Source organism: Leucopleurus acutus (genome assembly GCF_964270905.1).
Source record: "Leucopleurus acutus genome assembly, chromosome: 2".
Lineage (NCBI taxonomy): Eukaryota > Metazoa > Chordata > Mammalia > Artiodactyla > Delphinidae > Leucopleurus > Leucopleurus acutus.
This window is the reverse complement of record NC_139143.1, coordinates 168,312,149-168,325,178: the sequence shown is the minus strand read 5'-3', so window position 1 is coordinate 168,325,178 and position 13,030 is coordinate 168,312,149. Positions and strand designations below refer to the sequence as shown.

The following is a 13,030-nucleotide window of genomic DNA, read 5'->3' as shown; positions in this document are numbered from 1 at the left end:
AGCCTCACAACCCATCACCTCAGAGATTACCTTTTGTGTGTCTCACTAGGAAGAAGAGCTCAAACTTCGCCTCAACCCCACCTTTAGACAAAGTACGTAAAGGTTTGGCAGCCTCCTGGAAAGAATGTTGAGTCTAGTCTAGAAACCCACAGATACCACTACCCAATGCCTTTTCAGACACTTCTTTATCAAAGTTTTATTAGCCTCAGCTCAAGGTACCTACATCTAGGCATCTCATTACAGAGCAAGGACACTTCAGCCATTTGTAACACCACCACCCAAGCAGGAGTTTCAAGGACAGCAGCAGAAATGTGTTGCAAGGGAGCTATAAACCCTCCTCATCCCCTTTCCCCTCCTCCAGGCATTTGCTCTCTCAACTCACCTATTTCTTCACAGTCCACAACTGGATTACTCCCATTTCTTAAACTATTTGTGACATTCTCATCTCTGCTCATTTATTCACACTTCCCTTTGCCTGGAACTCATTCTCTCCTGGCCGAAATCTATCTTCCACTTTGAACTCCAATCCCACCTAATTTATCTTTGGACACCTGTCACTTTACATTCTTCATTACAATTATTCAAAACCATTCTTTTTTTCCCCCTCCTACTTGACTATAAACTACCTATGTGACCTCAAAGTAAAGTACTGCCCTAGACACTGGAGATAAATATGTATAACATATATGTGATAATTTACGGAGGGATTTGTGTTTTGTTCTCATTTCTGCTGGTGATTTTGTCTCCCTACCCCCAAGAAGGTAGCCAGCCCCTAATGTTCCCTAGCTGAAGGCTTCTAAGTTTCAGATCTAAATATCAGCAGTTCCCAGGCACCAAGAAGACAATTTCCAGAAATGCTTTTGAAAAGTGTGGGCTTATTAGGGGAACTGATCCAGGAGAAGGGATGGGAACGAGTGCTTTCAATGAGGGAAGCAAAAATCTGTGGAGGGAAGGAAAGGGTTAAAGAAGGTACCAGGTGTTTGAGAGTTTATGGGCAAGTAAAGACCTAGCTTTCATTTGCATATAGCACCCCAGGATGAGGAGAACGCTGTAGGAGACTGTCCACTATAATACCTTGGCCTTGAGAGCAGCGGTAAGGGTCTGTCTCTTTGAGCAAGTGTGGAATGATTTATTCATCGTGAAGGGCAGGAGGCTTAGCACTCACATCCGTAGAAGGCGCCACCCTAATGATTACGCAGCTGGCCTCTACCCCATGTTTTTGTGGAAGAAACACGTCTGCAGAAAGCAGTACTATGTGTAGAGAGCTAAAATGCTTCGCCCTTTAAGACGACTCCTCTGATCAACAACGGCTAACGTTTAAGAACCTACTATATTGGAAACCATGGGATACGTACTCCTTGGATTCCCTGCTTTGGTCTGGGGCCCTTTTCCTGGCTAGATATCAGGTCTCCGATCTGAACCCTCCCTCTTAGTTTAACTCCTCCAATAGCCTTCAGCCTTTCCATTGACCCGTCCTTCCTCAATGTCCCCCTCTAAGCTTCCCTTCTCCACCCCTCAACTCTGAGTCAGACTCTCCTTTAGTCTTCCCTTCTCCACGCTAATCTCTCCCTCCTCTCTTTCTGCCCAAACAGCCCCAATTCTCTCTCCTTCCTCTCCCGCGTCCCCCAGGCGGGTCTTCTTTCATTTCCATACTTCAGTGACCCCTCTCCCCTCCCCCACCCCATTGAGTTCCACAGCTCAGCCGTTGGAGGAGGCGTGGCCCCGCGAGCATCAGGTCTCCCGCCCCACAAGCCGCGGGCCCGCGCGCAGACAAAGACATTCCACAGCCCCCGCCCCCTCCGCGCTCTCGGCCATAAGTGGGAGGAGACACGTGTTCCTCTAGCGCCGAGTCACGAGGGAAAGAAACTAACGGAGCGCGCGGACACCCGCGCACGCGCACAAGGCTCCGGCCTGGCGGGCTCGGAGGAAAAAGGGGAGCGGGGAGGCGACTTCTTCGGGCTCCGCGGCGGTGCGCAGGCGCCGTGGCCCGAGCAGGGACTTTGTTCTCCGCGGAGAAACCCAAGGGCGGTGCCGGTACTGGCTGCGCACGCGCGCCGCCTCATTTCCGGTGCTCTCTTTCGCTGGGTCGCTCGGGTCGGCTTCGGTCGCCGTCGCTCCCGCTCTCCCACCTTCGCCAACCGTCGCTCGGGCCTCTGCCGCTGCCGCGTCGCTTCCTCGATCCCTCGATCGCATATTCTCCACAATGCAGCGCCGGGACGACCCCGCCGCGCGCATGAGTCGGTCCTCAGGCCGCAGCGGCTCCATGGACCCCTCAGGTGCCCACCCCTCGGTGCGTCAGGCGCCGTCTCGGCAGCCGCCGCTGCCTCACCGGTCCCGGGGAGGCGGAGGGGGGTCCCGGGGGGGCGCCCGGGCCTCGCCCGCCACGCAGCCGCCGCCGCTGCTGCCGCCCTCGGCCACGGGTCCCGACGCGACTGTGGGCGGTCCAGCGCCGACCCCGCTGCTGCCCCCCTCAGCCACTGCCTCGGTCAAGATGGAGCCGGAGAACAAGTACCTGCCCGAACTCATGGCCGAGAAGGACTCGCTCGACCCGTCCTTCACTCACGCCATGCAGTTGCTGACGGCAGGTAAGGGCGCCTCCGGGGTCCCTGTGGGTCGCCCGGCCACCCGGGGTCATGGGTGGTAGCGGCTTTGTTCCTCTCCCTTACCGCCCCCTGGGGACCCAGGCAGTCGTGGACTCCCCTTATCTCGTCCTCGTCTTCGGGACCCTAGATTCTACAACTCCCATTCCGGTCCAGGGTGCGAGGGAGAATTCCTAGGCTGCAGTGGAGGCCCGAAGGGGACTTGGCGATCTCTTAGCGCAAAGATTTTGATGGATAGTGCCGCGCTCCCCGCCCCCTTGCCGACCCTTCCCCCTCCCACCTCTTGCAGCTGCCCCGCGCTCCGAGTGCTCAGATTCTTCCAGAAATGAACCTTCATCTCCCGCTTCCCCGAAAGGGGAAGCTTTTTGATCGCGGGTGGCGGTCGGCGCCTCAACTGAAGGTGTAGGAGGTGAAGGCAGCCTGAGCCGGGAGGGAGGGAGGGAGGGAGGGCCGAGGTGAGATGGGGTGAGGCTGGGGTGCCCTGTCCAGCGCGCCGCGGCCGCCGGGGCCGGGTCGGACTTCGCGGTAACTGGAGCTTGAGTTGCTCGGAGGCAGGAGCAACCTGTGGGAATCGGAGCTTGAGGTTTTCCGAATCAGATTGCCGACTTCGGCCGATAAGATGGTCAATTGCTGTAGAGCCAGACGGTTGGATCCCTTTATTTTACAACGCGTGCTCGTCATTGGAGAAGGGAAAAACAAACCTAGAGACAGTGAAAGGGGGTGATACAGGGAGACTCAGGATGGTTTCCATGACATTCCCAGTAAGATGGGAAAAAATTGAAAGAAGTTGCATGGTCTCCCCCCCTTTTTTTGCTTCAGTCCTGAAATAGATTAGGAATAGTAGTCTTTGTTCTCTGTGTGTACACTAGCGCTCCTTTTTTGCTCAAAACTGGCCATCACCTAGTCGCCTTGATTTCTCCCTAAAGCCGTCTGTTTTGCTCTCTCTTCTAGTTAAAACTTTTTAATAAGTGTATCTTATGATACCTAAATTTTATTAAGCAAATAAAAATTCACAGCATTCCAACACTGAATGAGTAGTTGGACTCTTTGGCAGGGTTGATATAATGGACACGTCCGTTATGAAAATATCATTTCCCTCCCTTTGTTCTCTGTCTCCCACCGTTGGTTAGAGGTCTTTACTTTTAAACACAGTAAACAAAGCCTGAGGTGGTTAAGAATAAGAACATTTAGATAAACTGCTAACATTTTCAACTCTGTGCTTTGCTGTTCTATAACACAGTCAGATTGTTTGAAACATTACTGTTCATTGTGTTCTTCTGGCAAGCTCTTTGAGGGCAAGGAATGCTTTTTGTTTGTTTGTTTGTTTGTTTTGCGGTACGCGGGCCTCTCACTGTTGTGGCCTCTCCCGTTGCGGAGCACAGGCTCCGGACGCGCAGGCTCAGCGGCCATGGCTCATGGGCCCAGCCGCTCCGCGGTATGTGGGATCTTCCTGGACCGGGGCACGAACCCGTGTCCCCTGCATCGGCAGGCAGACTCTTAACCACTGCGCAACCAGGGAAGTCCCAAGGAATGCTTTTAAATCTTTATATTTTTCATATTGTCTTGCATATAGCAAACACCAGGTGTTTGAAAGCAAGTACATGCAGATTCAGGAACGTCAGACTAAATGGTATAGGTTGACTGGGTCTTATTTTTATTTCCTCCTGTCTTTAATCAGTCCATATTAAATGAGAATAAAATAACGAACTTTAGAACTTTAAGCTGTTGGCTTGGGTTTGAAATTCTAACTCTTGACTAGTCACCTACTCCCGGGAAACTTTATGAACCTCAGTAACCTCATCTGTAAAGTGGGATGGTGAATTGTGAGGATTAAATGTTGTGTAAAAAGCACCAGCACAGTTCCCTTTGACCTGTAATCATTAGATAATAACATGTCACCAGTTTTCTCCTAGTTGTAAATTCGTGGTACTGAGTAAGGTATGAAAATGCAAGCTTTTTTTGCCTTTCTGAGCACATCAAGTGTCCAGTATGGTGCTCGTCTTTTTAGTAAAAGATGGTTTCTTAGGATAGCCATCAAAAACTATTGATCCTTAAAAGTTACTTCCGATTTTCACCCTTCTTACATTTTTTAAACTTGGGTGCTTTTTTCCCCCCACTCTTAACACCTTTTATTTTATTATTTAACATCTTTATTGGAGTGTAATTGCTTTACATTGTTGTGTTAGTTGCTGCTGTATAACAAAGTGAATCAGCTGTACATATACCTATATCCCCATGTCCCCTCCCTCTTGCGTCTCCCTCCCACCCTCCCTATCCCACCCCTCTAGGTGGTCACAAAGCACCGAGCTGATCTCCCTGTGCTATTCGGCTGCTTCCCACTAGCTATCTGTTTTACATTTGGTAGTGTATATATGTCAGTGCCACCCTCTCATGTTGTCCTAGCTTACCCTTCCCCCTCCCCGTGTCCTTAAGTCCACTGTCTATGTGTATGTCTGCGTCTTTATTCCTGTCCTGCCCCTAGGTTCTTCAGGACCGATTTTTTTTTTAGATTCCATGTATATGTGTTAGCATACGATATTTGTTTTTCTGACCTATTTCACTCTGTATGACAGATTCTAGGTCCATCCACCTCACTACATATAACTCAATTTCATTTCTTTTTATGACTGAGTAATATTCCATTGTATATATGTGCCACATCTTCTAAACTTGGGCTTTTTTGATGTCTTTTTCCTTTAACCAAATTGAATTTTAATTGGAGAAATGGGATTGAGGTAATGCTGGCTCATTGAGAAAACTAACTTGGGATATGTGAATATTTCTTAGCATGGATAAGTCTTGATATATGTTGGACCTGGCTTTGAAGATATTTTTTAAAATTGAAATACAGTTGATTTATTTTAAGATATTTTTGAATGATCTGGAAAAGTGGTCGTAGTAAAGTCAACCAATTGTGAGAAAGTGAGATTGAGAAGACGGAATAGTAGTATTTAAGCTCTGATAAGGATACAGGTAAGAAAAACACAGCTAACACTATGCTGGATGCTGGACACTGGCCTGAGCACTTTACATCAAATGTTTAGTCTTCATAACAATACTATGAGGAAGTTACTCTTATTATTCTTACTTCTACACATGAGGAAACCAAGGCAAACAGATTAAATCATTTGCCTAAGGTAACAAAATTAGTAAGCAGCATATGGAGAATTTGAAGTCAGTCTGAGTCTGGATCCTCACACCTAACCCTCTTTGCCCACCCCCCCACCCCTCACTATAGTACCTGCAACAAATTGTACTCAAAAAAACAAAAATAAATTTTGTGCTAAAATATTAAAAGAAAATCTGTTTCATCAGATTTTCTGAACACATCAAAGTCCTAGCCAACAGGGCAGTGAAGATCACAGGGCAAGACAAAGAAGGAGGAGGAAACCCGGAGAGCAGAGCCTAGCACTGAGGACTGTGACTCCTCCAGGCAACTCTGCCTGTTTCCCAAGAGGTGCTGCAAGACCCAGACCACTCTTCTTTACCAGCCACATAGCCCTTCCTGTACCTTTTCCCAGCTTTATATTATTTTTCACTTAGCATCTGATGCACCATATGTTGTAGTTAATGTGTTTGCTTGTTGGCTGCTGCTTCTTTATGACTAGAATGTCAGCTCTACCAGGGCAGGGATCTTTTGTCTGCTTTGTTCATGGCTGTATCTTCTGTTCCTTTAAGAGTGCTGCACAGAGTGGCCTCTTACTAAATATTTGATAAATGAATATTCATCCTTGTTGCATGATGGAAAAATAACGCAATTCTGAGGGATTTCGATTTTGAATATAGATTTCTATATTAGCCAAATTGATCTTCAACCACGATGACAATTAAATGCGTTTGCAGACATACAAAGACTCTCAGGGTACCCATGCTTGTTTTCTGAAACAAAAATAATTTATCATATTATTTGTGTTAAATATTTACATAATAAACATAAGATGTTTTTATGTATATCAGTGTTCTTTTTCTACTTTTTATAACTAGGAAAATACAAGTTAGTGTAAATGACTCAGGAATAAGTAAACATTTTCAGTAGATTAACAATCCCCAGATGATCTTGAAAAGATATGCAGAAATTCATCTTCCAAAAGCATTCAGTGCAGGGACTTCCCTGGCAGTCCAGTGGTTAAGACTCCATGTTTCCACTGCAAGGGGCATGGGTTCGATCCCTGGTCAAGGCTAAGATCCCTCACGCAGTGGAGCAGCCAAAAAAAAACCCTCAGTGCAGAATATTTCCAGAGAAAAATCTATTGAAATTTCAAAATAGTATATTTCTTTATTTTATTTACAGTATACTATGGAAATACACCTAGATGTCTCCATTTCATTCTACAGAGCTAGCAAGACCTATTAAAACCAGAAAGTGGAATTGCAAAGGAACTATAGACCAAGTATGGCTCTTCATATCCACGGGTTCTCCATATATGTGGATTCAACCAACAATGAATCAGAAATACTCGAGGGTGGGAGGGATTCCACAATTTCCTAAAAGCAAAACTTGAATCAGCTTTGCGCTGGTTTACGTTGTATTTACAACTATTTACATAGCATTTACATTGTATTAGACATTATAAGTAATCTAGAGATGATTTAAAGTATACAAGAGGATGTGCGTAGGTTATATGCAAGTACTATGTCATTTTATATAAGGGACTTGAACATCCTTGGATCTTGGTATGGGAGTTTGGTCCTGGGACACCAAGGGATGACTGTGTAGGTATAAGTATAAATATTAGGAAAGAAAGAGGCAGAATTTATCATTATTTGCAACAACTTCATGGTTGTTTACCTAGGAAAATGGTGAGTGATGTGGCTGATTACAAGGTAAAGATGTATAAATCAGTAGCTTTCTGATATAGAAGCAGTAGCCAATTAGAAAAGAATTGACAAAATGATCTCATTTTTTAGAATAGCAAAAACTTTGGGATAGAAAATAAAAATCAATTCAAAATGTATGTGAATATTCATAACAAACAATAACAATCTGTAACCTTTGTAGAGCATATAACATGTGCCATGACATGTGGTACTCATTAATTCCATCTTCATGGCCATTCTATGAGGCAGGAAGAATTTTTATCTCTATATTACAGATGAGGAATATTGTGATCACATATTGTCTACTTAAAATTTTATTGAAAGTGGTAAACGAAGATGTGAATAAAAAGAAATATGCCATGTCCTGGTGGGAGGAGGAACTAGTCTTATAAAGATGACAACTTTTAAATTAACATGTTGGTTTTTTGCATTTTTCAAACTAATTCCAAACTGGATTTATTTTTTTCAACTTGACATTGAATATAAAGTAGCTAAGAGAGAGAGACAACAAGGGGTTGTACTGTATAGCACTGGGAACTATATTCAATATTCTGTGATAAGCCATAATGGAAAAGAATATGAAAAAGAATATATATGTGTATAACTGAGTCACTTTGCTGTACAGCAGAAATTAAACACAACTTTGTAAATGTACTATACTTCAATAAAATTTTTAAGTAGCTAAAAGAGTAAATGAAGATAAATGAAAAAAAAATTTTGGAGACAGGAAAATAATGAAAACCTGCTACATTGACAGAAATGAAGTCAAACAAGACTTAGTGCTTGAGGGGATGTGGATTAGAAGGAACAGTGCTGGTAGAAGTGTGAATTGGTACAACCACTTTGGATAACAGTTTGGCATTTCCTTTGAAAGCTGAACATTCAAATTCTTTAAATTGAGCAAGGTTATTCCTAGGAATATACTCAAAGAAACTTTTGCCCGTGAATGTCTCACTCATAAAATAGTGCACTTTGTTTCACCATTGATTGGATACTGTGAGATTCTCAAAATAAAATACTTAATACAGCAGTGAAAATGAAAACTATAGCTGAATGCCACAAGATGGAGAAATCTTGGAAATCTAATGTTAGGTGAAAAAGTCAATCCCATAAGGCTACATACCTATGGTACAATACTGTTTATTTTTTTATTATTTTAGTTTATTTATTTTTGGCTGTGTTGGGTCTTTGTGGCTGCACGTGGGCTTTCTCTAGTTGCGGCGAGTGGGGGCCCCTCTTAATTGCAGTGCACAGGCTTCTCATTGTGGTGGCTTCTCTTGTTGCAGAGCATGGACTCTAGGCACGCAGGCTCAGTAGTTGTGGCACGTGGGCTCTACAGCGCAGGCTCAGTAGTTGTGGCACACGGGCTTAGTTGCTCCACGGCATGTGGGATCTTCCTGGACCAGGGCTTGAACCCATGTCCCCTACATTGGCAGGCGGATTCTTAACCACTGTGCCACCAGGGAAGCCCTACAATACTGTTTTTATGGAACATAATACTAGCAAAATGAAGTAAAATATCGTTAGCATGCATAGGTCTGTGATAGAGCAGTTTTTAACAAAACTAAACATGTGTTTACCATACGACTCAGCAGTTGTACTCTTGGGCATTTATCCCAGAAAAATTAAAACTTATGTTCATATGAAACCTGTATGTGAATGTTCATAGCAGCTTTATTTATAATAGCCAAAAAACTGGAAATAACCTGTATGTCTCCAATTGATGAATAGTTTAGCTGTGGTGCATCTATACCATGGAATACTACTCAACAAGAAAAAGAAATGAACTATTGATAAATGCAACAACTTGGATGGATCTCAAGAGATTTTTTTTTGGTCAGGCCGCACGGCTTTCAGGATCTTAGTTCCCTGATCAGGGATTGAACCCGGGCCCTGGCAGTGAAAGTGCCAGGTCCTAACCACTGGACCTCCAGGGAATTCCCTCAAGAGAATTATGCTGAATGAAAAACCCAATCTCAAAAGGTTACACACTGTACAATTCCATTAGTTTAACATTCTTGAAAAGATAAAATAATAGAGATGGAGAACGTTAGTGGTTGCCAATGTTGGGGAGAGAGGAAGGGAGGTGACTGTGGCTATAAAAGGGTAGCATGAGGGATCTTTGTGGTGGAACTGTTCTGTACTGAGACTGTGGTGGTGGTCACATGATTAAATTGCATAGAACTAAGCAAACATACACACACACATAAGTACATGCAAAACTGGTGAGATCTGAGTAAAGTCAGTAAGATTGTATTAATGTGAATTTTCTGGTTATGATATTATAGATATGCAAAATGTTATGGAGAATAGTGGGTGAAGGATATACGAGATCTCATATTTCTGACAACTGCATATAAATCTACAGTTATCTCAAAATAAAGTGGTTTGTTGTTTTGTTTTGTTTTTAAGAGAAAAAAAGGCTTAAACTCTTAAGTTGTACCCTAAGAGATTTGGGAGACTATGGTCAATATGCCATAATAGAGTTTGCCGCTATCCTGGAATGTGGGAATTGAGCCCCTTAGAGTGCTCTTAACTCAGGCTTTGAGGGATTTTTTTTGAGCCAGTACCCACCCTTAGTCAACACTGTGTGTGAAATACTGTGTTGGTATCTTTTTCTGGGGAGCTAGTCTGTAGGGGCTCATGACCCCAAACCAGATTAAGAACCTATAACTCGGTGCTCTTGCTTTAAATAATAAATAATTTGAAAAATATGGAGTGGTTTTATACAAAATTAATGAACTTACTGGATTTGTGATTCCAAAAGGATTTACCAACAGAAAAGATACAGGGCAAAGAACTATAAATTTGGGAATGATGAAGTTATATGAGTCGTTAAGGGAAGTTAGGGGGTGTTAATGGTACATTTCTTTAATTTGGTAAATGTTTATAGATGCCTGTTGTCTAGTAGACACTGTACTATAAATTGCAGTTAGTTTAATAATGGCAAGGGTCCAGAAATTGTTCATGGCAGGGGAAGGTGTGCTGTCGTTAGATGTATGAACCAAATACATTGATAGTCTGGAGGAGGGCATGACACCTGACCTTTTGGAGCAGATATCCTATGAATCTTGCCCTCCTAGAAGCACTATCTCTGGATGTCTTAGTCAGAAAATCTTGCTTGTCTTGCTCCTTATCACATGTTCAGTTAATGGAATGTACATGATAGCCATTTTTAGTTAAGCCAGTCCAGTTGATAAAATCTGTATATAATTTTTTTCAAACTTCTCTTGTATTAACAGTTTTGTGTTCCTTAAATCTTTCATCCATTAAAAAAAAAATCCTTTTTAAAAGTAAGAAGGAAGACTAAATGAGGTTTAATGACTTGCCCAAGGTCACACAGCAAGCATGTAGCAGAGCTGGGAGTCAAACCCAGTTCTGTTTAGCTTCAAAACTCAGGTTCTTTCCTCTCAGTCATACATTTAAGAAACAGTTCTCATCCTTTGGAGCTAACAGTCTGGTTGTGATAACACCTACCAAAAAAAGGAAAGATTAAGTTATAGTAAAAGAGTAGAAGAAAAGCCACGAGATTTGTTGAATTTGCTCTGACTGACGTAAGGAATAACCTGGGTTTAAATAGCTGCTCTGTCACTAATTTTGTGATCTTGGACAAGATTTCTTCACTAGTGAAGTGGGGATAATCCTGGTTATAAAGACAAAGGGAAACAATAAATACAAAATTCCTGACACATAAAAGGCACTCGGTAAGATATGATTATTGTCAGCATCTAACTTTGAAGCAAATGGGTCACCTCTCTGTGTTGTTTACACCTTAGCGTTTCTTTCTTTGACTCTTGGGATACCCAGGGTCTCCAGAGGCCCAAGCAAAGATCTTTTAAAGGAGTCAGTTTCAGGGCTTCCCTGGTGGCACAGTGGTTGAGAATTTGCCTGCTAATGCAGGGGACACGGGTTCGAGCCCTGGTCTGGGAAGATCCCACATGCCGCGGAGCAACTAGGCCCGTGAGACACAACTACTGAGCCTGCGCGTCTGGAGCCTGTGCTCCGCAACAAGAGAGGCCGCGATAGTGAGAGGCCTGTGCACCGCGATGAAGAGTGGCCCCCACTTGCCACAACCAGAGAAAGCCCTCACACAGAAACGAAGACCCAACACAGCCGAAAGTAAACAAATTAAAAAAAAAAAGTAAAGGAGTCAATTTCAGAAGATTGTCTAGAAAGTACTTTTGCCTGAGGGTGAGGCATTTTTAGGAAGCTTCTCTTTGATTTTATTTTCTTCCCATTACAGCCTGCTCCTTTGCCCTCCACAAGAAGTGAGGCCAAGAAGAGAAATTGAAAAAGAAAAACGGAGGAAAAAAAAGAGAATTGAAAAAGAAAAGAAAGATCAGGCAGCTGAATATCTGAGGCACACGCAGAGCCCTCTTGTTGTCTTTAGCTGCATGACAGTGTCTGGGGGTATAAGCAGTACTTCCCAAAACTTCACAGAATCAGCTCTTTTTTGCTTAAAGTGCCCCCCACAACTCCTCACTGAAAGGCAATAATAAAAGCATGAGGTTTGAAGTTAGAGAAAGCCTGGGTTTTAATCCTTACTCTCTTACTACTTTAACAGCTTTGTGACTTAGAGATTTAACTTCTCTGATTTTGTTTCCTCAGTTATAAAATGGGGATAGTACCAGCTACTTCACTGAGTTACTTTTTAGGATAAATGAGGTAATATGTGTATAGAGTGTGATACATTGTAGGCATTTAATAAATATTTGGTCCTTCCCCTTCCAAACATGGAAGACCACCCTTCTTGAAGGCTCAAGTTGCTTCTTATTCTTTTGCTTTCTAGGCTAACCCCCTGATTGTTTTATCTTTTCAGTTCTGTTTTACTTAAATCATTGTTCTCTGAATTCTCTGAAAATGCTTTAACGTTATTTTTTAAATTGTGAGGTAAGTGGACAAGGGGATCCTAATTAAAGATCTGCCTAGTTCAAAATATAGCAGAAGGATCCATGTTATAGAAAGGTCTTATTTTCACGGGGCACATTACATTGATATTAAACAAACCTTTCTACTGGGTTCAATTTTTGCATCCCTGCTTCCTATGGGAGTACAGATTAACAGACTTTGAGTCTTATCTTCTTGTTCTAACCAATTAAAGTTTCTGGAAAGTGGTATAAAGTACAGCTGAAGGGCCTAACTAGATGGCAGCAATTAGGACACACGGAGAGACATAGTTAAGATGAATGAAGCATGTAATTTGTTCCACATATTTAGAAGCTCCTCAGTGATGTTTGCAGATTAGAAATGTGGCATCTTTGTTCCTGTGGACTTTGGAAGATTGAGTGCCCCGTTTCCCAGCCCAGAAACTCAAGAGGTGTGTTCAGAGGTGGTAGGCTCAAAACTAGAGACTACAAAAAGTTAATATTAGCAGTAAGTGGGAAGGAGTGGGGTCAGGATACACTACTAGTGAAACAGTAAACAAATAGGTGTTGAATGAAGAAGCATTTAGTCTGTTGATTGTAAGGTTAAATTTGTTTTCTATTCCAAGCAATGAAAAATAGGAGTGCAAAGAGCACTGTCATTTACCGTTCTTATTAAGAGTGTAACATCTGAAATTAGGCTTTTTAATAAACAGAAGCCTTCAGTTTGAAATTCTGAACTCTGTAGTC

General features: G+C 43.0%; 1 protein-coding gene across 3 annotated transcripts in view; it reads left to right on the top strand.

Annotated features, from left to right (window-relative positions):
* The first annotated feature begins 2,092 nt into the window (after nucleotides 1-2,092).
* The window catches only part of KHDRBS1 (KH RNA binding domain containing, signal transduction associated 1), a 35,164-nt gene continuing 24,226 nt past the window's right edge, over nucleotides 2,093-13,030 (top strand). For all 3 annotated transcript variants that reach the window (XR_014325998.1, XR_014325999.1, XM_082833597.1), the window contains exon 1: nucleotides 2,093-2,585. Coding sequence is in view for 1 of the 3 variants with exons in the window: in XM_082833597.1 (XP_082689723.1) it covers nucleotides 2,204-2,585 (382 nt within the window). In the remaining 2 variants the exon portion in view is untranslated. The remainder of the gene's footprint in view (nucleotides 2,586-13,030) is intronic.